We start from the raw sequence: 25311 nt of genomic DNA on the forward strand, positions 1-25311 counted from the left end.
TTAAACCTACCGGAGACGTAGGTGCACGAACCCTAACTCGCCGGACCGTGCTTCAGGAAAGCGACAGTGGCCTAACAGTACAGATCAACGCACCAACAGCGACACAAAGGGGAATTGAAGGGACTGTCGAACTCAAACAGAGTGATGCAGTAAGGAAGAACCCCTGATACTCCGCATATTGATTTCTCACAGGGGGTGGGCTGGTTAAGGCGAGAGTTCGGCAAAACAATACGTTTCTTCCGCCGAAGAGCACTCCTGTGCAACGGCAAAGAAACATCCAGTTTGTTTAATGCCAGTACCGCGCGAAAGGGTACCAGGCATGACGGGTTTCCCACACTTGAGGGGATTCCGGTTCGAGAAAAATGGGTAGGAAAATGGAAATGTCTAGGGCAGCACCAATGGGGCCAAGAGTTAGTCAAATATCTAGACTAGGCCACACAGGGGTAATTACTGGATCTACGAGCCACAAGGGCGGGCATGACCGATTCGTAATCGTTGAAGCGAGCGTTGCCCTCGTGATTTGGAAGGTCGAACATAGAGTCTAACAACTGGGCAAGAACCGGCGGAATTGCGACTACCAGCAGTGCACTGCCAACTGCGCGAGAATAGTGGCATACGGTCCAGCGATGTAGGCACCAGATTTTACCGACTCTCTCTTGGCTAACTTGCCTCTCGAGCTGGCCATGGGCATAACCCTAGTCGCGATTATGCTGCCCATGTTTTCCTGCAGCAAGTGCTGAGCATCTTCCTCAAACATCAGTTCTATCCGAAAGTTCGCATGTGCAGGTTTGCGAGGAGGGGACTGCCGTAATTGGGATATACGATTAGACATTAATCTGGCAGACGGTAAGATCGAAGGAGTCCGGGTATGGCGAGTATGGCTGGAGGTGTTGGCGAATGAGAGATAACTGTGGCCGTTGCTCCGCACCGTAAATTACTGTCGCATGTTCATAGGACCTGGTTTCGCCGAAATATCACGCCCACTCGTCGGGTGTACTCGTAAGGAAGCCCCATTTTGGTGGAAAATGCACAAACAGGCGCAGTGCGGCGGCTCAAAAAGCGTTGAATTGGCTATACCATTCTCCAAGTTCCCGACACTTCGCAGCCCTTCGACCTGTACACAGATGCCTCAGGCTATGGCACCGGTGGGATGCCCGAAAAAGCTGGCGTGCCAATTGCGTTTGACAGCCACGTTATGACCCCCACTCAACAAAAATGCTCGATAAACGACGAAGAACTCTTCTCGTTTGCCACCTCTCTCGACAAGTGTTCTAATCTTCTACTAGTTTCCAAGGGTACATCGTACAGCATTCACTGACCATCAAATCCTTACCCATTTACAGCAGCGCAGTGTGTCGAAACCTCTGTTAGCACGCACAGCGAGGTGGCTTGGCTCTCTTGCATAGTTCCCTGATCTTGCTATCTCCTACCTCCGAGGTGCACGTAGCCAGGTGGCAGACTCGATTTCTTGACTTCCCTTTTCCTCCCCCTCACGAGGGCAAACTATACCCTCAAAAGAAAGCAGCTTTAGTCTTACATCTTTTTCCGGAGCCTCTCCACTATCGACTTGGAGTAACTCCATAGTTAGGGCTCCTCTTTACTGTGCAACTCATGAGAAGTGCAATTATCCCTTTCGGAAAGCGAGAGGAGACGTCCACAATAAGTGCTTATCTTTTCTAAATTCGTCGAACTGTGGTTATGCAATCTGCATACTCTGTACATCAACTCGTACAAAAACGTGCAACGACACACAACCTGTGAAGGGGAGATGAAGGTCACAGTTACCTATTTCAACATGCAGTAACTGCATATGCCAGTAACCAGTCTCAACAGTTTTCGACTGTTAACATCGTTAGCACCTCCTCTGTCCCGTAGCTGCTTTTGTTTCTGCCGAAGTGCTCCAAACCGAATCGTATTGAAAGCTTCGCATTCGAACGGCTGCTTGACTCCCTTGAGGTCTAAAACTCCATGACACCTAAAATCATTACTACGCAGAGCTAGGGGGCTTTTCTCTAGCTGTTTTCCCCCTTTGTCCCCCTAGCAGTGCTCGGGTTCCTGCCGCGCGCTGCCAGACTAAGGGGCTTAGTCTAACTGTAGCAACCCGTTCTCTGCCATTCTTTTCGAGTTTGCTCAAAGCTTTGGTGACTGCAAGTCACGGGATTTACCCACCTGTAACAAGGTGGATCTTGCTGCAAGCCACTCGAGATCGCCTCAGGTGAAGGCTCTACCCAGTAGCATTTGTGCTGTCTGCGCAGTGCTTCCCAAAAGCACTGCTGAACGGTCTAGCTTCTCGGGAAAAGAGACGTGACAAAGTAAAAATCGGCAGCTTTTGGTCCTCAGAGGTCTTCAGCGCCATATGCAATTAGCTGCATCGATGCCTAAAGGGTTTACGGGAGAACAGTAACATCTGAGGCTCATCCCCTGGTGAAGGTCGGGAATTTTGCCACGATGCGTCGTAAAAAGCAATCAAATGCGACTCATTAGCATTTATTTTCTGTTTACCAGGGCTTGCAATGCAAACTCTCTCCAAAGTTCTCCCCACCAACAAGCCCTTACCTTGCTTGACCTCGGTGGCGACTCGCCTGTAGCCTGCAGTGGGCTACTCGAACAGTCGGCCGCGCGGTCGGCTTCCACTTTGTGCCTTTCTGTCCTCTGCTAGAGATTTCCATTGGATTCGTTTGCTTCATGCGTGTCGACAAAGCTGTAGTTTGCCTGTTCTCACGTTTTATCTTCTGCGCTCGAAAGTGGTTTGTGCAGCGTGCTACAACCCACTGGGCTAGCAGGCGGCCAGCTCTGGATTGGAGCCTGCTGCCTGCTTCTGAGCCTTATATTCGAAAGAAACGCCACGTTACGCAGAAAGTGTGGCATGTTTTTGTCTTTTGCTGAGGATAGCACTGCCATTAGAGTCCACACGCCCGAGCCGCAGCGGACCTCAACAGTCACTGACCCCCGCCTCGCCAATCTCTACAAGAGGTGTTACAGCAAGCACCCTGTTGAGGCGGAAGCCTCCTTGTCTTCTTCACATTTCTTTTTTTCAAGGCGATGCTACAACACTCCGCCTCAGCCGTCTACCTGCCTCGGCGCCCGCGGGACTCATCCTTGGGGCCGCGCACCTTCTCCACTACGAGCATCGGTGGCAGCCCGAGCAGCAAGACCGTCCATGGGGTACCTTTGCAGACTTCCTTGACGTCTTCGACTTCAACGCGTCTGGGTAAGCATCATATACTGCTCGCTGGTTGCAGGTGCCCCATGCACAGTTCCCCTGCTCTTACTGTTCGTTTCCGTATTTTTCCCACTGCCCCACCGTATACACCGCAGCATAGGCTCCACCTTGGTAAGTAGTGCTCTCAAGCTGAGTCATTTGAAGCAGTCAGTCTATCAGGCATTACCTGTGTACGGTAGGCGAGCCGCGGCGTCCTGCCTGTTCATCGAGACTGGTTGGTGGGCAGGGCTGCTGCTTTGGTAATGCTAAAGCGTGAGAAGCCATAGAAGTGCATTCGATGTTTTAGTTGACCCTCAGGTCTGTCGGATGAGGAGACGTGCAGTAGGAGCGACGCTAGTTCCTGCCGCACTGCCCTCATGCACCGCGCCAGCAGCTTCTTGGCTAGCCGCCGGGGTTCATCGGAGGCATTCGAAGACGCGTTAGAGTCTCTCGACCCTCCTCACCCCTCTGACGAACTCAACAATGACTACTCTTCCTACGCGTTTGCTCTCAAGGCTCCCCCTTCAGACGCTGCCAGGAGCCAGGCGGGGTCGCCTCCCCGCGCCTCTGTGCAGAAAGTCCGTGCAGAAGCTCTTAAGCAACAAGCAGCATCCCCAAGCAGAGATGTACGCAGGACACTTATATGCTACAAAACGTCATCCATGCCCAGCAGCAGTGGCAGAAGCAGCGGGAACAACAGAGAGGAGGAAGCTGTAGAGGAAGCCAGAGAAAAAGTTGGCGAGAGTCTTGTCAGCACGATCACACCTCAACCTAACACACAGGGCGGCGCATCACAGCAATCGAAAAAGGATAAGGGGAAAGCAAAGCAGAAGGAGCGATCCGCAGCAGCTGCAACAGTGGCGGAAACTGTAACTTCAAGCCGTTGCTTTGCGGAGGGCCACTCAGCTGCTTCTGAACGTGATACAGGCTTTTCTGCCTTTTCTAGATCCCCCAAGAGCTCCTCAGCACCAACTGCCCATCGGAAAGATGTTGGTGGGGCTCACGCTACTCGAGCAGCTTCTCAAGAGGCACGGAGAGTAGAGGTCCCTAGACGAGCCATTGGCAGGTACTCTTCAGTGCCGGCGTTTTCAGCAGCAGATCGTGTCAGGATTGACCGTTTCAAGGTGAGTGTAGTTGACCGAAGGGCACCAAGACGGATATATGGCGAAATGAACAGCCGGGTGCCTGCGAACGGCTGTGAGTTGGTTTGTTGGGGGTGCCGTGCATGCATCCCGCCATCCACGCAGGGATATGTGTTTGCATGTGCGTAGGAGGGTCTGCCAGAGTGCCTCAGCACGCAGGAGGCAATAAAAAAGCAACGGAAGGCCACCGAGGAGGAGCGCATGCGCAGACGTGAGGTGGGGCTTCCCGCTGCCTTCGGAGCGTCTGCTCTTGACTGCAGCACCGATTTGGGGGAGCCAGTGGACTGGCGGTCGCTGTTAGACGCCGCCGGCCTCGGAGACGTGAGAGAGGATGAAATAACGCTTGAGGCAGAAGAGCTGCATGCGAAGCTACAGGAGTTTGCGCCAAGATCGGGGCCGGGCTGGTGCCTAGCCTTACTGGGTTGCTTATGGCAGTGGCGGATGTAAACGCCTCCGCTTCTTCGAGGGGACGTAGATATAGTACAGCACACCACACATGTGTACGCATGCTCCTGTTCCCGTGCCTCTTCCCTCGAAATCCGGTGCTCTCAGAGGCGTACTGACCATCCCGCCCGAGAGCAGCCAGCACTGCGCTCGGCGAGACAGCGTTGCATCTGTTACGAGCGGCGGTGCCTTTTTAACCCGTCACAATCTAGAGTGCTCGCTTCAAGAGGACCCTGAACTGGACTGCTGCTAGGGCCAGGCGATGCAACCCCGGCAGAAAGCTGTGACTAAGGTACTCTCGGTTGGGGCTGACCCCTGGTTGATGCTGCTGTACACATTCAGCACTGCACAGTATTTGTGTTCGGCATGACGCCTCAAAATACGCGATAGGGGGCCTGGATTTCTTCAGTCGCGTTGAGGTGTTGTGTCTCAAACAGTTTTAACTACGGATAATTGATAGTTTAAAGGGGAGAGAAGAAATAACCGGGGAGGAACAGTGGGAGGAGCGGGTGGGCAAGCAAGCGGGGGGAGAGGGAAGGGGGGGTAGGGGGTTGTTTTTGTTTTCATTGCCCCAACACTGGCTGTACGAGTCCACCATCCACTGGGGGATAGGAGAGTGGAGAGGAGTTATCCTGTGATTCAAGGGGTTGTAGGGAGAGGGGCAGGGGCCTCAGGAAACCAGAATGTGCCCCGTCAAAGTTCCAGAGGGCGTCAACGAGGGAGGGACGGCTGACGGTTAACAGGGGACCCATGTGGGTGAGGCAGAGGCGAGCCTCCCACACCTGCCGCAACAGCTCGAAAAAGCGCGACAGCAAGGAGCGCGAAGCACTCAGTTGCTGCCGCTTCACAGAGTACACGACGACATCCTCCTCATCCACCCGGGCTTCTGCAGTGAGACCAGCCAGGTGGAGATCAGCAAAAACGTCCTCTACTACCCCTGCGCGTCCGTTGTTGGCAGTAGCCTGCCTACTTTCGCCAAGCGCCTCCTGTGCTTCGGCCTGTTGCACAGGGGCACCGAAAGTCTCAAATGCACACATCGAGGAAGGCTGCCAACAGGGAAACACAGGGCTTTTTGTACAAATTGGCATACAGTTAGGCAGATGGACAGAGGGACAGGAGCCGCTGAGGCAAATAAGTTGGCTGAGGAGAAATTCACTGGTCACAATAGTGTAAGAGAGGGGTAGAGGCAGCGGCGCTGGCTGGTGCAACAAAAGGCGGCACTGGGTTTTCGTGGGACTCTTGTTTCGGCTGTGGCACGCACATGTCTGTGAGCATGGGGCCCGCTGTTAGCCATATGGGGACTGCGCCTCTCCATGGCCCTCTCCGCTGCAGCTCGAGCTGCTGCTTCTGCAATGGCAGCAGCCAACACAAGAGTGCTCGCCTCGAGGAAAAGGCAGCTAGAGTCGACAGGAAGCAGGTCACGGGCTAACGCGGTGATGCTGCTGCAGAAGGCCCGCAGGGCTCTGTAGGTGCACACGCGTTGCTTGGAAGCCGAAGGTTCCGGGAGCACAAGCTGCTGCTTGCTGCTCTTCAGCACTGCCTCCGCTGCAGCGATAGCAGACACTAGCGGCTGAAGCGCCACCACCGCATGACTCTCCCTCTCTTGCAACCACCGACGCTCAAACGCCTCCCAACGAGCAACTAAGCAGCTCCGCTGCTCACAAACCCCCAACAAGTGCATCTTTGGCAAGAACAGTGGCAGCAGCTGTAGTTGCAGCTGCAGCAGAAGAAAATGCATCGAATTCAAGGGCGGTGCGTGCTGCTGTAGAAGTAGCATTATTTTGAGATGTGCTTGCTTTGGGGTTAGTTTCGAGTAGCATCGCTGCTTCCCGGCTGCTGCTCTGTGTAATAGAAAGGGAGGTAACTGGTTTAGCATTCATTCTGAAAGGTGCGCAAGCACCTGACACAACTTGGCTTCCCAGGAGAATCTGGAAAGGGCTGTTACTCTATTGGAGTTTGCGCTTCTGTTGTTCTCGTTGGTGTAACTAGACGGCCCTCTAATGGGGCCTGTTGCTGCGAAGCGCGGCTGCAGGACGATCGCTCGTTTGATGCGGAGGTATTCTTTGAGCATTTCGTTTCTTAGGAGTTTTAACTCGGCGCTAAAGGAGAAATGGCGGCGCTGGAGTTCTTCGGAGGGCTGCAGCTGCAGTGCAGCGACGAACACTGACAAGGGGAGCAAGTGACCGTCAGAGTAGAGAGTGCTGAAGCGCTTGAACTCACAGCGCAGATCCCTTAGCGAGCGCGCTGCTGCCGCAGCTTCTTCGTTGAGATGAACCGGCAAGGAACGCACCAATGCCTCGCTTGCCCGTGCATAGCGGGCCCCAGGGCTTGACAGCGCAGCGGCCTCCAGGAACGCATCGCGGGCCGGGGAGTGGGAGGCGCTGGCAGGATTGTGATTGGTGTCTCGCGCCATAGCTGCTGCGACTTCGGGGAGCTCAGCAGCTGAGGCAACACGCTGCAAAATGCGCTGAGCGAACGCGAGTTCGCTAGGGGACTGCAGTCGGTTCAGCACCGCCCTGGAGATCACCGGGTCCGACATTCTCGAAAACGCACCAACAACACGAGTAGTACAATGCTTAAAATCACGTCAGAATACTGTTGCATGAGAGCCTGAAGAAGCACAAACCTCCACAGTGTCGACGCCGAGGAGTAGGAGGTCACCTCGACGACTTCTCACAGCCGGGGCTTCTGGCCCAACAAATGGCCCTCGTTATTCCCCGCCCCCAAACTTAACATTAGAATTGTTTACCATGTGCTTAAGCTTGTCATTATTTGGAGGCAAGGGAGGCTAAATGGGTCTTTTGGATTTGGTGCTCTGCGAGCGGTGCTCGCACCCCACGGCCTGCCGCCGTTGCGGGTTAGATGAATCGCGGCGGTCAAGGCATTTCACCGTGGAGTGACTTCTAGTTACACCTAAAGCTAAAACCCTAATTTTAGGGAGAGAGTAACAGTCTTCTAGCTGGAGAGAGCGGGCCCCTAGGAAGGATGTTTGCCATTGGCCTGTGCCTCTTCGTCAGAGTCCTTTCAGCTCAAGCTAGTACCGCCCCTGCAGCCGCAGCAGCCGTTCCAGTTTCTGAAGAAAGTATGCTTAAAATTCAGATTAGAATATTTAATTAGCCGAGTGGCTATACGTTTCTCCTATCTGCCTGTTTCATATGCCGATGCTCCTCAGCGGCATGCTCGCTGGAGGTCACACACATACACGAGTAAAAACCATGTCCCGCATTTTTTCGCACACCTGAAGGAGCAATCTCATATAAATATTCCTTTTTTTCCGCCCACTTGGGTCTCTGCAACTGATCGGCTCTGGTTGGAGGTCAGATTCCCGTGAGGATAGTTCACCTGCAACCACCGCATAACCGCCTGTTGTCGACGCAGCAGCTGTTGCTGTTGACACTATTACTGTTGTGCTGTTCCTGCTTCGCGTGATGCACGCGCTTCAGCTGGTACACCTCTTCCTGCAAATGACTGAGCCAGGAAAGAGCCTCTCTCATAGCAGTACCATTGAGTTCCCTCGTCAATGGTGACACCGCTTCTGAGATGTGGCGACATTCCCATTTTCAATCTCCACATTGCTGCAGCTGAGGCAGCAAAAAAATGATTTGAGCATCAGCAGCTTCCTGTACATTGTCCACTGGTCTCCCACTGGTCCAGTTGCTTGCTTCGGTTAGCTTGCGAAATACTGCAGCCCAATAGGTACATCTGCAGCTCATTTCTACGTTTCCTGACTCCTATGTGTGCATTTGCCGACACTTTTGGTCGCTTGCTGGTTCTTTTCAGTGCCTCATGCTCCCGGGATGCTCGGCCTCGTGCGCCACTGGGGGACACATGGAATTTCCAAAGTGGCTCTCAATCGGCTGTTGCGGCCCTTCACAGAGAGGAACCGCCTGAGAAACGGCACCCAAACCCGCCAATTCGACGTGGCGACCTTCGCTGTTGCTGGGGCGTAGGCCATGCGCTTACCTACGGCTGACAGCCTCCTGTCTCGCCTGTGCTTTCTTGCTGCAGAGCAGCTTTGGAAGCCCATGGTTCGTGAAAACAACGTGCACGTCTCGTGAAGAGCACGCCGGCGAGGGAGCAAGCGTGAAGCCTTTGCTGCGCGGCTTCCAACCTCTTCAGCGACAGAAGAATACGCCGGTGTGACCACCTGAAATTTAAAGGTATAAACGAAAGGTTCGTCCTTACTCTCAGGAAAAGTGCCCCTCGCCTTCCAACAAATTCTCGTCGGGTCCACTTTCAGGTGAATCCGCGGGCTTCCGATTCAGAGACACCGAAACCAAACACCTTTTGGAACCCGACAATGTTTGTATACGGGAAAGAAAGCAGACACATTTATCCCGCTTCAGTGCATTCGGCCACAATATGCATTTCTAACGGTTGCAGTACATATTACAATGGTTGAATAACCGTTCGAGGGGGAACTGATAGAGCAGAGTAAATTTCACCTGTCTTCCTTTTGAAATTTAATAACAATATCATTGACAACATAAAAAGGCGACAATTTCTCCGTAAGGCCTCACGAAGCCGAAAAACGAACTCGTACAGAGCGGGTGACACCTAGAAACGAACGGTTCTGAGCTTTCGTCGCTTAGGGCTTGTCTCGGAGGTTGTTACTTACTGTTGGCTTTGTTTGCGTTTGACTGCAGGGAGGCAAATCCTGGTAATTATGCTGGGGAGCAATCAGCACAGACCATCCTGCCGCCTGCCTGTCTGTTACCCCACGCCGGTGTGTGGCTGGGTTCTACATGGGGGGGAGGCGGCGCAGAACGCATTTGTTTTGTCTCCGTTCCGGACGAAACTTTTCCTGTCTTTGATTTTTTTTGGTTTGTGGTACAATTTCAAGAGGATAAGCCATTTCAGGTGGTATTCCGCAGCCCCTGGCGCAATTGCATCAATCAGGCCCAACTATTTCAGGTGTCTAGCCGCATACATCCCTCCCTTCCCCAACAAACCAGGCCGCAATAAAGAAATCCTTCAGTTTTTATGCTAAAACAATCCTGTTCCGATCTAGAAGCTTCGTACTGGTTCCACCTTCGGCCCTAGTCACCGTCTCGGCGCGGGAGAGTCACTCACCACCAAGGACCACTGCGACAGCCCGCACGGTGGTGACTGTTTCACGAAATCCACGAGAAAGTACAATCTAGTTTGTTGTAGCCTCTAGCTAACATATTTTTAACCCTTAGGACTCCCATCTTATTGGCCCCTGTGTGGATGCCACGCATAGTTGGGTTCCTCTCGCTACTGCCTTTAGCCGACTGCCCTGCTCGCACCGCTGGCCTTCCTGCGGTATGTGTACAGGGCTGCAGAGGGGCACTGGCCTTTGGAAGAGGGGGAAGAAACTACAAAACTAACGACTGCACGGTCAGCAGGGATCGTGGGTATTGCGCCGGTTTCTACTCGTAGTAGCCCTCGACCGGTCTTCCCCAGAGAAGAGAATTCCTCCACACTTGCAGGGATACAGATGATCTGGCAACCGTCTGCTTTGTTGGTGTAACTGTGGATGTCGCTGTGCAGGCAAACTATACGGCTATGTGGCTATCACCATGAAGAGGGCCCCGATCTGGTGTCTCCCCATGGGGTCCCAGCGGGACAGATGTGTGCTTTTGTGTGTACTGCTGTCCTCTGCTGTCTGTATTTTGTGTTTAAATATACCAGTATCTAGCGCAAGTAGCTCGCCTTTGGCCCCGACTCAGTCTTACGCCTCCTCACCCCCTTCCGTTTCAACCTCCTCCCCGGTTTTTGCCTTGCAGGGCCCCGACCCACGTGGTTCTCTGCAGTCTTCTGGTTATTACGTAGGCACTTCTAAACGACTGCTGAGCTTAAATGCGTGTCTTTCGGATGCTCAGTGCTGGGGCCGAGGGCGGCGGTGCATTGATGGGCGCTGCTGGGGCTTCGCAGGCCCCAGGCGAACCGTATTTGAATGTGGGGTCGAGACCGTCTGTAACTTGGGGTCCATAAACGGCCACTTCTATGGAGAGGGAGGCAAAGGCAACATGGGCCTCTTCCTGTTGCAGGTTATTCGCGGGGCTCCCTGGGACTGTGGCCAGCTAAGGGCCCTTCCCCCACAACAGCACACAACCTGCGGGGATTCCCAGGCCTGCGAACTGATGCCAGCCGCTCACCAGGAACAGCACAGTAATCAAGCAGCAGAGGAAAATGGGGAAACTCTCTCTTTGGGGAAGGCCGTTAGGTGTACCTACACCCCAGGAATAACCTCGCAGTCCAGCTGCACTGCCAGCCTGGGGCTTGTGCCCCCTGACCTACCCGTTGGTCTATACGCTTTGTGCGGCTGCAGCAGCACCGACTTGCGCTCAAAGGGAAGGCCCTGCAGCTCCGTCATCGACTTTTCAGTGCCCATTGGGACGCTCAAGATCACGGGTTTTGAGGCTCCTGTTGCTGTTTCTGTGGCTCCCCTTGATGCTCGTGCTGGTTCTCCTGCTGCTGCTGAATTCACTCATGCTGCAGCAAAAGAAGCATCTGCAGCAGCTGCTGATGTTGAACCCGCAGGCACGGCGAAAGCTATTGCCAAAAATGGGGCAGCAGCATCAGAAGACGTCGAGCCAAACCGAGTTACAGGAGCAGGCCAATCAGACACTATCGACGACACGGAGCCTCTGCAGGCTGTTCCTGCCTATAGGGGTAGACAGCAGCTGCTGCTACCCCGCTTTATCTGCACTGCGGGTCTCCCCTGTGAGCTGCCGACTATCAAGGGGGTCGGTCTCAACTCAACGTTGCATTTTGTCAGGGCATTCGACGGGCTTCACGCGAGTTGCGTTGAGGCTGCCAAGGCAAGCTTCTTACCCTGTTACTGCTACTGATGGCGTTACTGCTGCTGGAGCTGCTGCTGCTGGCGATGATGCAGGTGTTGTTGCCCCTGGTGCTGTTGCCTCTGCTCCTGGTGTTGGCTTGTGGTGCTGGGGTTACTGCAGCTGAAGCTGGTGCTGTTGCTGCTGCTGCTGCTGCTGCCGTTGTTGCTGGTGCTAGCTTTGCTGCTGCTGCTGCGAATGCTGCGGCGGAGGTCAGATATGGCAGGTTGGGTGCCTCTGACTCGCAGACCTTAACTCCTTTGCGTTTACCTTGCACGTCTGTCGGCGGAGGCAGTCGCTGCGTCGTTCGCGTTCGCCCTGAGGAGATGAGGGTGTTGCTGCTCCCCAAATTCGTCAATGTTGCACCAGCAGCAAAGGCAAAAGCAGCAGAAGACACACAGGCCACCCGACAAACAACAGCATCAGCACCAGCTGTTGCAACAAAAGGTGTAAGGAGTTTTGGGGAGGTCCCTGAGGTGATTGTGACGCTATGCGGGTGCCGAAGAGGCTCTACTCCCCTTCAGTGCCTGGGGTCTACGCCAGTCGGTTTGCTGCAGCTGCGCGCTGAACCTGAGCTGCAGCGGCAACAGACAGTTTCAGAGACTCGACAGCCTGAGGCAGCTCAGCAGCAGCTGCATCTTCAGCACGACCAGGAGCCGGAGCTGCACCCAGAGCGGCAGCCGGAGGAGCAGCCGAAGCAGCTGCAAGGCAAGCAGCAGGAAGAGCAGCAGGTGGCGAAGAAAGATGACAAGGCTCCGCAACAGCCTGCGCAGAGGCAAGCGCAGCAGGAGGAGGCGGAGGGAGACTTTGTCTCTAATGTGGAGCAGCGGCGTCTCCAGTTTATAGAAGAGCGCGCAGCCAATTTGCCAAAGGCAGAGGGAGAAGAGGACGGCGGGGACGGAGGGGAGTGTCGGCAGCACAGCGACTGCCTGAGGGGCTTGGGGCAGTGCGCAGGAGGCCGCTGCCACGGGTTTGTGCCTGACCTGAAGGGGCAGCGCCTCTTGCGGTGCGTGGAGGGATACCACTGCGATGCAGAGAAGGGCGACATTCCTACAGTTGGCAACAAACAGAACTTCACAGTTATCGCCATCGGCCCCCAAGAAGAGTGCGGAACTGCAGTCAACCTCAAACCGGACAGTGAGAAACCAAGGAAGACCAACCCAAAGATACATTCAATAGTACTAATGCATGCATGGATACAACGCACACAGTAGACACAGCGAGGGACATCCGTCGCTTTGTCTGTGTGCACGTCCACACTATCATGGCACTCTCCGTTCGACTTAAAAATTGTGCCGTTGCTGTTGCTGTTCCTGCTGTTGATGCTGCTGCGCTTGGTACTGCCGCTGGTGCAGCTTGTTTTGCCTTCACATTTTATTCTACTGTTGCTGATGCTTCTACTGTTCCTGTTGCCGTTGCTTCCGCTGTTGGTATTGCGGTTGCCCCTGTTGTTTCCGTTGTTTTTGTTTCTGTCCTCCGCTGCTCGTATTGCTGCTCTGCCTGTGCCTCCATCTGCGTGCCCCTCTCCGATTCGTCCCGTTGTAGTGGGCTCTGCCATGTCTCTTCGAACCAGCGTGTAGGTGTCCACGTTCAGAAATGCGAATATGTTATATTATGGGAAGTGTGATATGTACATGTGGACGAATATACGTACGACCCTGCACAAGTTGTACACGCACATGTCTATGTATATATGCATACGCCTCTACTATTGTAAATATTGTCCTGTAATCTGCACGTATGAATTGGCAGAGCGTGACATCGGAGGCTTACGTGGCAGTAGGCGCTGTAGAACACCTTGTGTGCGGCTGTTGTGTGTGGGGTTTGTGTTTGCAAGGTTCTATATTCAACAACGTAAACAAGTGGGTGTGCTCCTCTACGGTGTCTGGTTCCTGCGAGTTGCGCTTCGGAGTGGGGCGGCGCCTAAGCCGCGCGAACACCGTGGAGGGGGTGCGGCTGTGCGGTTGCCCGGGGCTGGATCTGAACGGCGACGGGAGGCCTTGCAACCACATGAGGGATTTCCCTGTGCCTGTGGGCCGCGTCTCAGTGCAGGAGTGCATAACCAATGCTCACTGTGCAGACAGACAGCTCGCCTACTGCATCAAAGACCACTGCGCTGGCTTCCTAGTCACTGCAGCTGCGGCCAGCCTCAACGCCTTTGCATGCATCCGCAACCAAGAATGTACTTTAGAAAATGTTGCAGCCCGCGGCGTCACAGAGGCCCTCAAAGTCATTCCCATCGCAGCACATCTCAGATGCGGTCCCGAAGCAGCACTCGACCCCAACTTCCTCCCTGAGTCCGCCATGCCCTGCGTGGCAGATGTCGACGGAGATGGAAAGTGTGATGTACACCTTGGCGTCAACCATTTCTTAGGGTACTCAACACAACCATCTCCCCCGCCAACACCACCCCCACCCCCCTACCCCTCCAACAAAAGCAATATGCACAAGTACCCCCGCTTTTTTAAATAGTCAAACGGGTCCTGGTGCTGTGGCCCTCAGCTGCTGTTCCGGGATCCGTGTGCTACTATAGCTGCTGGTGCACTTGCTGGTGGTTGGACTGTAAATATTTGGGAGTGTCACTGCACGTTTGTCTTTGCGCTAGGAAGTGTCTGTTCAGGGTGTGTGTTTCCATTGTGCTGTGCTGCTGCTGCTGCTGTTCTTGTGCTGTTGCAGGACGCACCGGCTGTGCGGGTGCAGCGGGGACAACTGCGACGCCCCTGAGGACTTCGGCGTGGAGCTGGGGTTGTTAAATTCTGTAGAATGTGTCGTCCACAGCGACTGCCCCATTCACGCTCTCTGCGCCAAAGGCGAGTGTGTGACAGACGCGCTGCCTCCTTCTCTGCTTGCCGCTGATCCCGCTCCCAACTCCACCTCGATACCACCGGTAAAGCACCTACAGCTGCACTTCAACGAAGACATTCTTTTCGGGAGGCCCGGCTCTTCCATCGTCGTCCAGTGCCTCGAACCCAGCATAAAGTGGGTTATTACGCTTCCAGAAGGCGCTACGGACCTCAGCGTCCTGCGTTACACCCCCCCGCTCTTCCCTCGGGCCCATAGGCGCCCGCTGCAGCAGCCCCACCTTGCAGGTGCAGCAGCTGGAGCTGCAGGAGTAGGAGGGGCAGCGGAGAGGCAGGAAGAGAGTACGGGAACGAGCAAATGGCTGCTGGAGAGACAAGGGCAGATGCTGATGGTGACGCCAGATGAAGAGCTGACATCGCTGCCTCAAGGGAACTACACCGTCAGTCTGGAGTTCGGTTTTGTCATCGACCTCACAGGGAACCCCTGCGAAGGAGTGGGGCCACTTTCTTTTCGAATCGCTAAAGATGGGGGCTGTCCTCTGCTGTATGTGACTGGGTTTGGCACGGAAAATGGCAACTGTAACGGTCTCTACACCCCAATCGACCCTGTCAACGGACATGCTGCTTGGCGCGGGGGAGAGGGGAACGTCTTCTTCATTTACTATCGCCAGGAGACAGCTCAGGAGCCTGGCAACTGGGTAGTAGACACCGACCTCGACGAGAGTGCCTTCTTGGGGTTTGCAGACATCGCACTGCTGCAGGGCCCGCCCCGCAGGTCCAGGGGGGATGGACCCCCGCTGCCTCCCTCGGGCCTCTGGCACAAGTGGACTGGGAAGAAGAGAGAGGAGCAACCATTTGCTGTCTTCCTCTGCAGGCAAACCCCTGACCACCTGCCTCCTTCCCTCGTTGCCGTCGGCCCGCCCTACTCTGAGGCACCTGCACCGCAAAAGAGCGACTCTGCAGACAGCGTGGCTCAGGGCCCCCACCTGCTGCAGCTCGACAGCGCGTCGGGGCTGCCATCGGAGCCTCTTGTCCTCATATTCAACAAACCAGTCACCTACGGTCACTGGGCTTCCCTCCGCCTCACCCCGAGGGGGCAAAGGACGCCTGTCGCCGAGTGGCCTGCAGACCAAGAGGCCGGCTTGCGCGGCGGATCTCTCAGGGTGCGACGCATGCAGCCCCAAACACCAGGAGCTGCTGGAGGTATTTCAAGCAGGACCTCCCCGGCCTCCACAGACAGCAGCAGCAGTAGCAACCACCTTGCAGGTAACCTCAAACCAGACGAAGAGGAACTGGGGGTGGCAGAGCTCGATGTCGACGTCCCTCTGGATGCGGGCCAAATTTATGAACTCACAGCCGACCTGGGGGCCTTCACAGACCTATCCTACAACCCTTGGGGGCCTCTGGGCCCCCAAACTGTGCTCTTCGAGGCCGCTGCCACTCACTGCCTGCTCAAGGTCGGCGCAGAAGCAGCAGCAGCAGCAGCTGCAGCAGCAGAGCCGGACGGTCCCGAGGCTCAAGCAGCAGCAGCCAATGAAACAGCCTACGAGCTGCAACTCGCGGGCAGCACGGCAGCTGGGGAGATTCAAGGCCGTCAAGTGCCTGAAGGTACCCGTGCTGCTGTTCACTGCAGCGCAGGCCTCTCACTCCCTCTTGATATCATGCTCGAAACAGGCAGCAGCAGTAATGCTGGAGACCTACAGTGTGTCAGAGGCAAGTGGACGGGCGCCCTTTCCCCTTGCGTTCCCCGCTGCAGCCCTTACCCCCGCCTGGCTGACGCGTACGATGTTGAGGAGACGCACGAAGCAGCCGAAGGCATTTCGGGGGCTGCTGTAGTCGTCCGGTGTGCGGACACTGCAGCAGCGACAACAGCAACAACGGCAGGCAGCAACGGCGGGCAACACCAACAAACGCTGAGGTGTATTGGCGGACGCTGGGAACCCCTGACACTCCACTGTGCAACGATGTGTCCTCCTCTGGGGCCTTCGTTGGGACCCGCCTATTTAGTGCGGCTGCCGCCAAGCATTCATGCAGACGAGGAAGAAGAGCAAGAAGAAGCTGCAGCAGACGCAGCAGCAGCAGAGGGAGAAGAACGACTCGTCGAGTGCGCCGAGCCACAGACTTCGTCCCGCGAGCAGCACGAGCAGGAGCAGCAGCCGCTGCTGCAGTTGCTGCGCTGCACCGAAGCTGGCTGGGAGCCGCCTGTTACCCTCAGCTGCAAACGCAGCTGCCGGCAGCCGCCGTTAACCCCAGAGGGAGCGGAGCTCCAAGGAGAGGGAATGCACCACGGTAGCGTATGGACAGCACAGTGCAAACAGGGTCCGCTGCGGTTTCTCCTGCTGCTGCTGCCATCGTTCTTGCTGTTGCTGTTTCTGTTACAACAGGCACTGTTGCTCTTTCTGCTGTTGCTTATGCTGCTTTGGTTTGTGGAGCTTCTACGCGGACGATGAGTGTTATTACTTTACCCTCTAATTTTTCCGGGGTCGCTCTTATTGGTGCTGCTATTGTGGCTATGCTGTTGCTGCCAAAATGCCTGTTGCTTCTGTCGTTGCTGTTTTGTTTGGTGCTGGTAGAGTAATGGCTGCTGTGCCTGGTTGTGTTGGGTCTGCTGCTGCTGATTCCGTGGGCTAGTGCGGCGGTCGCTGTCGCGGCTGCAGAAGGCTCTGTTCCTGTTGCTGCTGCGGAGACACTGACTGCTGTGATGTTGTTGTTGCTCTGGGTGAGGTTGCTGCTGCAGTCACACCTTGCCCTGCTCTAGCTGTTGCTGCTGTGGCTGCTGCGCCGCAGGCTACGGGGGCCCTAACGGGGTCTTTTCTATGGACTTTACCTGCGATGACGGCCAGTGGGTCCGCGACAGGTCTATGGGGGGCGCAGCAGCGTTTGTTTGTAGTCCTTTGTGTCCTCCGCTGCTGCTCAACCCACGAGCCTACACAGTGACACCTGTTGCAGCAGTCTCCGCGGAAGCAGCAGGAGGAGGAGCAGAAGTAGCAGCAGCAGCAGCAGTCAGCGTTACTTGTGCACCCAATAGCGTCCTCCTCGGAGGACCCGCAGAAGAAATTCTGCGCTGTCGAGGGGGCATGTGGGGGCTGCGGTCGATTTCATGCGCTGCGGGCTGCACTAACCCATTAGAAGAGCTGGGCAGACACTACGCTCTTGTCCAGCAACAGCAACAGCAACGGCAGCTATTCCAACACGGAGACACCGTGGATATTACATGCAGTGAGGAGTTGCAACAACGCAGGCGACCAGCAGCAGCTGCTGCAAAAACGCGACAACCGCATGCCATAACCTGCGTAGATGGACGGTGGGAGTCGATGCCGTACAATCACAGACAGCAGCAGCAGCAACACGATGCTGAGAAGAAGGCAGCAGCCACCACAGTCGCTGGCAGCAGCAATGGTGTGCTGCTGCGCTGCAGCGCCACCTGCAGCCTGCCTCCTCTGATGTCACATTTTTTGGTTGTCAGCCCGAGGAAGACGCGAAGACCCGGGGGCTTGTTAGCCTCTGTGTGGAACGAAAACGAGAGGCTAACGATTAAGTGCTCCCCTCCATTTCAGCCCACGTTGCCGTTGCCGTCTTCGCCGCCGCCGCAGCAGCGGCACCAGGAGCTGCTGCAACAGCAGTTGCAGCAGCTCCAGTGCGTGGACGGGGAGTGGAAGGGCCACCTGAAAGACGATATCTGCGTGCGGCCGTGCCCAGCAGGCCCAGGTGGCCTGCCCGAGGCCAGGTGGAGGGAGTGGGGGGTTCAGTGCGGGGAGGCTTGTAGCAGCAGCTGCGGCAGCTGTTATAATGGCAAGCAGGAAAAACACGAAGAGGGAGTTGACTGTGGGGGGCCATTCTGTGAGCCATGCAGCAGTTGCAGCCCTGTGCCTCTAAAGCAATTCGTTCTGCAGCCAAAGCTGTACTCCACGTCGCTAAAGCAGCAGCAGCAGCAACAGCAGCAGCAGGTGGAGTTCCCTGTGGAAATGACGCGACACGGTTCAACAATCAATATCACATGCAGCAGCAGTCATTCACTGTCTTTAAGTGTCACTTGCAACAACGGTACATGGACGACCGGGGCAGCTGCAGCAACTACAGCACTAGCTGCTGCAGCTGAAGATGCGTCAAACATATCTGCCTTTGCTGTAGCATGCGTACAGGCAGACCTCACGGCTTCGGCAGCAAGCAGCAGCAGCAGCAGCATGACAGCAGCAGCAGCTCCCCGGGCCATCAGCGCCGCTACGGCAGCAGCAGAACTTTTGGGAGACGAGGATTTGCTGCTGTCGGGAGCAGCAGCACCAGCATCAGCTCACGGGCAGAACCCTCCCCTGCAGTGGCGCGAGGAGGGCCTTCTCCGCTTCGGGCCGCCGTTGCTGCGTCTTCTCCAACCGGAAGGCACAACTGCTCAGCAGCAGCAGCATCAGCGTTTGAGCCCGTGCATGCGTGAACTCATTGCGGGGGTGTCGCGGCTTCTTGTTGGGGAGTGTGGTGCTTTAGCCTTCGGGCAATCCGCCTTTAAAGTCGCTTCGTTTTGCAAGGGGACATGCAGCAGCAACTTCAGGAAGGAGTTGCAGGAGGCTACAGAATGCAGCCGCAAAACTGCGGCTGCGACTGCGACTGCAGCGAGTGACGGCCCGAGTGCGGTGGCTGCCGCTGATCAGCATTTGCTGCAGCTCTTTACGGAGCTTCTGGAGGTCCTCTGCTCTGTGCAAGGTTCGCAGCATTGCTTCAGCCTTGCCGGAGAAGCCTTTGCGCTTCTGCAGCGGCTGCATCGGACACCGAAGCAGCAGCTACAGCAGCAGCTACAGCAACAGGTATGTCCAGGCAGCAGCGGCAGCGCCTGTTTCAGCAGCAACATTCGGTACATCTCAGTGCTGTTGCAGCTTAGAGAATACATCGATGTTGCTCTTCCGGGCACGCAGCCGCAGCAGCCGCAGCAGCCGCAGCAGCGGCCCTCTGCAGCAGGAACAGCAGCGAAGGGCTTAGACGACAGTTCGGTGGGTGTAGGGGTGCGAGGTCTGCTGACAGATCTGCGGCGGCTGCCTGCAGTGCTGTCGCTGCTATGCAGTGAAGCTGACGGGCGTAGCTGCGCCATTCAAGTTTTTGCTATTGCTGCAGCAGACCCATTTTCTGCTTTACCCCAGCAAGCAGCAGCAGCAGAATTTTGTAGCAGCGCCTCCGAAGCACCTTGCCTTTTAGAGGTGTACAGACTCGTCGGCAAGGAACTGCTGCGCCCACATCCACAGCCCGATACCCAGCAGCAGCAGCAGTGGCAGCAGCACCTGCTACAGCAGCAGGTGCATCCACACGACTGGGCTCTGGGCACGGCAATGGAGAGCATTGGGAGGAACTTTTGTTTGCGCAGTGCAGAGGACAAGACGTGCGGGGCGCTGCTGGTGCCACAGGAAGCGACAGCAGCAGCAGCGGCAGCAGCAGCAGCAGGTCGTTTGCGCGATTATGAACCAGTAGCAGCAGCAGACTTGCCTTTCTGCCGCTGCCCGATTGCATTTGTGGGGGACGGCGAGTGCGACAACATCTGCAACACTGCAGCCTGTGGCTTCGACAAAGGAGACTGCTTGGCTCAGCGGCAACCGCTGCTGCTGCCCATCCTCGAGCTGCTGCAGCAGCAGCTGCCAGGACTTGAAGAAGGGCCGTGCTTTCCCTTCAGCCTCCACTTCCACTGCAGCCAACATGAATGCAGAGACGCAATACACAGTCAGCTCGCATTGCTCTTGCTGCTGCTGCTGTTGCTTTCGCTTTTGCTGTTTTTCCCTCTCATGCTCTGGCTCCTCACACTGCTGCTGCTGGAACTATGGCTCGTGGGTTTGCTGCTGCTGCTCCCCCTGCTGGTACAGCGGCTAGTGCGTTTGCTGCTGCAGGTGCAGCTGGTATTCTTGCTGCAGGTTTGTCTGCATAAGGACACTCTTCCAGCGATGGCACAGTGCCCATTATGGGTTTCCTTTGTTTTCCATTCTTTGTTTCTTCCCTTTTCGTTTTGGCACCGAACCTGTGCTTCCCTTTGCTTTTATTTGCTTGTTTCTTTCGTTGCTTCTCTATTATTTAATTGGAACATTCGGTACTGCTCTGCTCCTCGGTCTCTTCGCTCTTTTCTTTCTTTCTTTTTTTCTTTCTTTCTTTCCTCACTTGTTTCCTTCTTTCTTTCTTTGTTTGTTTCTGTCTTTCTTTCTCTTCTTTCTTTCTTCGTATCTCCGCGTCTCTCTTCCTTTAGTAGTCCTTTCCATCTACTGCTGGACTGTGCCTGTGGCTACTGCTCAGAGCTGCAGAAACAGAACGGCTGCTGCGTCGGCCCGCAGCTGGAGTTGCTGCGGGACTTGCTTTACATAGACCAGCAGCAGCAGCAGCAGCAGCGACAGCAGCTCGTGCTGCTACAGAAGCAGGCGCCGGAAGCCGTAACCCCACAGCTGTTGTTCTTCGTCCAATCGCTTTGGGAGGAACTAGAGGGGGCCTCGGGACCCTTTGAATTATATCGTTCTCTCGCCTTCATAGAGGCAGATTGCAAGGTCATCCGAGTCGGTTGCTGCTGTTGCTGTATCCAACGCGAAATGTATTTGCCGCTACAGCTCCTGCTGCAATTGATGCTGCAGTTTCTGCAACAGTTGCTGCTTCAGTTGGGGCTGCAGTTGCTTCTGCTGGTGTTATCTTTGCCGCGGTCGGCATCTCACTGTTTTGTCCTCTCTGCATCTGTAGCCTGGTCTTTATCTGTCTATGTCTGTTTGCCTGTCTTTCACTCTTTGTTTTTGTTCTTGTATGTTTGGTCGGTCTGTTTGTATGTTTCCTGTCGGCAGATGCCATTAGACCGAACCTGCTCTCGAGGCCTCAACCGCTCCGTCTTTGCAGTGGATGCTAGGATAGAAGGCCTAAACTACGAAGCCCTAGCCAGCAGCAGCAGCAGCAGCAGTAGCAGGAATGATGAAGGGGAGGAGTTGCTGCGCCATGTGCTGCGCGATGCATTTGCCGCTGCTTTGGGGTTGCCAGTGGGGGATGTGCTGCTGATCAGAACCTGGAAGTCTGGAGACCTGCACGCTTTGGTCGACGCCGGGCCCCTCAGTAACAAACCCCACTTCCTCCAGGCAAACCCTAAACCCTAAACCCTAGACTCTAAGCCCTCAATTCTACACCATAAGCCGTAAACCAGCCGATGGGAACAAGCAAATGAAGTGGCAGACAAACCAAGGCAGAGAGTGCGAAGAAGGATAAAAGGGCTCCTGTGCCTGCATGCACTTAACAACGCAATATCCGCAAGCCGGCGACGCTGTTGTTGTTTTTGCTGCTGTTGTTGTTGCTGTTGTTCATGATGATGCTGCTACTGCTTCTCAGGCTGTGGACAGACTCCGGAAGGATGATACCTCCGGCCTGGCCGCTGTGCTGTCTCGTGAGCTGCAGCGGCAGCAAGCGGGTGCTGGTGCAGCAGAGAGTGCGGGTCTGCCACAACAGCATCAGCAGAAAGTATTGGAGCCTCTGCTACTGCATCCTATCCCGCTGCTCCTTCCTGCAGCTTCCTTTTCTTTATCTCCCGTGTTTGTCCCTCCGTCAACTGTCTCCATAAAGCCAGTTGCCTATGCTTCACCTGGCAGCAGCGGCAGCAGCAGTAGGCGGCAGCAGCAGCACGACTTGCTGCGGCCTGAAAAGGGGACCTGGGGTCTGGGCCGTATAGAAGCGCGTGATGTCTCCTGCAGTACCAACGAGGGACTCAGCGCTCCTGAAAATGTGTCTGTCTTCGAGGCCTACCGACTCCACTCCACTGCAGCCACCAACGAGCACGGATCCGTCATTACAGTGAGGCTGTCACCTCCGGCGCCTCTTTTTCTCCTGCTGCTGTTCTCTCTTTGCTGCTGCTACCCCTCCGCCTACACCTTCTGCTGTTTCTGGTGGTGGCTGTGGTGCGGGTGCCGCTGCTGCTGCCGTTGCGGCTGGTGCTGCAGCATTGTCAAAACTCTTCTTTACTGTGAACAGAACAGAGAGGTCTTAACTGCTCGTATTGCTGCTCGTGCTACTGCTGCCCTTGCTACTAATGCTTGTGCCGTTGCGTCTGATGCTCCTGCTGTTGTAGGTGGAATGCGGGAGAGGGTATTCTGCGGTTGCGGGCTGGAGCCCTCAAGAGCTGATTTGTCAGCAGGGTCGGTGGTCGCCTCTGTCATCAGCTGCATCTGGCATCGCAGAAGCCTCAGGAGGAGCAGCAGAAGCAGGAGGCGCTGATGCACGGGGAGGGGGGCAAGCTGGGGTGATGGATATACTGTTGTGCAGGAAGCCATGTGGCCCCTACGAAGCTGCTGACCCGTCGGTATTGGGCCCGGCCTTTATAGCGAGCGGGGTTGGGGAAGGGCACGGTGATAGGCGAGTGGTGTACTGCGCTTCGGGGTTTGTGCCAGCAGCAACGGTTGCTGCTACGGCTGCCGGCGCAACTGCTGCTGCTGCTGCAGCGAAGACGGAAACCTTGGTCTGCAGCAATGGTGTCTGGAGCCGCAGACAGTTGCAGTGCGTGAAAGACATCGCAAGAATGCTGGAGGCCAGCCCCTGCAGCGGTGCGCTGTCTCTGCTGCCTCCCTCCCTCAAGGTCGATGGTGTCTCCACCACGCATCAGCCAACGGAGAGCCGGGGACCCCCAGAGAATCTGCCGCTCAGCCAAGAAGTTGCAGACGCCCTAGCCTCCACCTTTCAGCAAGCTGGCGTGTCGCTGCAGCTCTTCCGTGTCGGATGTGCTCGTGGATTTATCTCCTCTGCAGTTCAGAGAAAAAAGCAACTCCAACAATTGCAGACACAGCACCAGCCACAACAGCAGCTGCAACAGCAGCAACAACAGCACCCCTTCATCTACGCTGCATGCAAAGATGGCAAGCTGCTCGACTTAGGCTCCAAGGAGCCCTTGCCGATGGCTGCGTTCGCCTCAGGAGAAGCAGCAAAAGCCCTCGTGCAGCAACTCAAACTACGTCTAGACTCAGCGCCAGAAGCAATCACATCCACTTCGCAAACAGAAGAAGAAGCAGCACTACCACCTCCAGCAGCAGCAATAGGAGCCGCAGGAACCGCAGGAGACCATCAAGTGTTCCTCGATGGAGACTACCCCGGGGATGAACCAGGAGCAGGAGGGGCACTCAAGGCAGCAGCAGCAGGAGCATCAGCAGGAAGAGGAGGAGCATCACGAGCAAGCGTGATCCGAAGTCTGGCTGAAGTCCCGCCTTTACTGCTAGGCGCCGCCCTCGATTGCCAGCGAGAGCTGCGGCAGGAGCCCCCGAAGCCGCCCAAGCCCGTGAGCGACACACTCCTGGTTTTCAGCTGTTTGCTGCTGCTCTTCGTCTTTGTGGTGGCTCTCCTTGCCCTCTGGTGGGTGCGGGCAAGACGCCGCCAGCAAAAGGCTGCAAAGCTTCAGCAGCAGCAAGAGGGAGACGCAGCAGGGCCCACAACTAGCGACATTGGCAGGGATTTCCTCTCAGGCGCAGAACCAGACGGCCAGTCGCTTGCAGGCAGCAGCGCTGCAGCAGCCGCAGCTGCTGCTACAGCGGATCCCTACAGGAAACCCCTCCCGCCGCAGCAACTGCTACATCACAGCAACACAGCCACCGCTCCTCCTGCACTGTATGCCACAGCTGCCTACGCGGGGACCTCGATGCCATACTTGCTAGAAGCAGCGCAGCAGCAGCAGCCGCCTCGGCCCGTCCACATGTCAGCTGCAGCGCCTCCCGTCTTTCCCTCCGAAGCAGTAGCAGCAGCAGCAACAGCAGGGTCTGCCGACGATAACTCCCTCGCCTTTTTTGCTCCCGTGTATTACACGGGTCTCACAGGAGACCGAGGCCTGGTGACCCTCGATGGAGACAGCAACAGTACTGCTGGTGCTGGAGCTGCTGCTGCAGAAGGTGAATACCAACAAATGTCCTACTCAAACAAGCAGCAGCAGCAGCAGCTGTTGCTACTGCAGCAACAACAGCGGCAGCATAGGCACCAACGCACAGCATCCGCATCATCACCAGAAGGGGGTCCTCAGGCGGCTGCAGCGGGCGTGGGGGGCTATATTGCTGCTGGTGCTGCTCCGCAGCAGCAAATCGTTGCAGCTGAAGTGGCAGCTGCAACAGCAGCAGCCGGATGGGGGCCTCAAGAGGGACGCTGCCTTAGAGTATCCCATTCGACACGGGAAAGCGCACAACAGCAGCACCAACAGCGGCAGCAGCAAAGGCAGCGGCAGCCTGCAATTTCCCGCACAGGGAATTCATACGATGAAGTTGGTCCGGCAGTGGTGGGAGAGAGCGGCACTTTGTCTGGAGGCACATCTCTGATTTCGGAAGAAGATGAACTCTACCCAGAAGACTCAGCCAGCTGCATGCTCATGCCAGCTTGCCAGCGGCGAGAAGTAGCAGCAGCAGCAGCAGCCACTGCTGCTGCAAGTTCTGCGGCTCCCCGCTGCAGGCACAAGGCGGGAACCGTCCGGCAGCTATCTGCTGCTCAGAGCTTCAACAGAGGCAGACACACTCACACTTCTCAGTTCCCAGGTGAAGGCCCCCACCGGTGACTCAGCGAAACGTGAGTCGGGTAGCGCTAGCTGGGCTGCAGCGAACGGAGCTGCAGAAGCCCAGCGTCAATAGGCTTCAAAGCGAGTCGCCCCCAAACTGCAGATGAAGCTGGCTAGCTAGCTAGCTATTCCTGCTGCCCGGCGCTCCTAGCCAGCCAGTGCGCTGCGCAGTCCAGACTTGCCAACAGTTGGTTAGCTAGCCAACCAATTACGGACGTGAATGGCTTAGATTTCCCTACCCTCCCAAACACCCACAGCGTTCGCTAGCTTCTAGCCAGCCAGCCGCCTGCAAGGCCAGCTAGCTCAGGACTCTGCGGCAGATGGCTACCGCCAGCGCAACTGCTCAGCGAGCTGCAGGTGCAGGCGGCCAGCGCTAGCTGCCTGTTGAGGTCTACACCCCGGGACGGCTGGG

The 25311-nt window shown here is 56.1% G+C and overlaps 3 protein-coding genes across 3 annotated transcripts; 2 read left to right on the forward strand and 1 right to left on the reverse strand.

The window, feature by feature from the left end:
• Positions 1 to 3042: 3042 nt before the first annotated feature.
• Positions 3043 to 4791, forward strand: EMWEY_00021410 (hypothetical protein, conserved; the record flags this gene model as incomplete). The annotated part of the gene is made up of 3 exons (XM_013480520.1): positions 3043 to 3211; positions 3521 to 4326; positions 4474 to 4791. The coding sequence occupies 3 exons, from the start codon at positions 3043 to 3045 to the stop codon at positions 4789 to 4791; spliced, it is 1293 nt and encodes a 430-aa protein (XP_013335974.1).
• A 560-nt stretch (positions 4792 to 5351) lies between these two features.
• EMWEY_00021420 (hypothetical protein, conserved) lies at positions 5352 to 7327 on the reverse strand (the record flags this gene model as incomplete). The annotated part of the gene is made up of 3 exons (XM_013480521.1): positions 5352 to 5834; positions 6050 to 6442; positions 6689 to 7327. The coding sequence occupies 3 exons, from the start codon at positions 7325 to 7327 to the stop codon at positions 5352 to 5354; spliced, it is 1515 nt and encodes a 504-aa protein (XP_013335975.1).
• Positions 7328 to 8585: 1258 nt separating this feature from the next.
• On the forward strand, positions 8586 to 24899 carry EMWEY_00021430 (sushi domain-containing protein / SCR repeat-containing protein, putative; the record flags this gene model as incomplete). The annotated part of the gene is made up of 14 exons (XM_013480522.1): positions 8586 to 8734; positions 9435 to 9611; positions 10087 to 10149; positions 10303 to 10366; positions 10539 to 11427; positions 11534 to 11699; positions 11890 to 12731; positions 13432 to 13969; positions 14271 to 16714; positions 17183 to 20092; positions 20654 to 20907; positions 21184 to 21372; positions 21716 to 22174; positions 22449 to 24899. The coding sequence occupies 14 exons, from the start codon at positions 8586 to 8588 to the stop codon at positions 24897 to 24899; spliced, it is 11595 nt and encodes a 3864-aa protein (XP_013335976.1).
• Positions 24900 to 25311: the final 412 nt, after the last annotated feature.

The sequence above is a fragment of the Eimeria maxima genome, genomic scaffold (assembly GCF_000499605.1).
Source record: "Eimeria maxima Weybridge genomic scaffold, Emw_scaff202, whole genome shotgun sequence".
NCBI lineage: Eukaryota > Apicomplexa > Conoidasida > Eucoccidiorida > Eimeriidae > Eimeria > Eimeria maxima.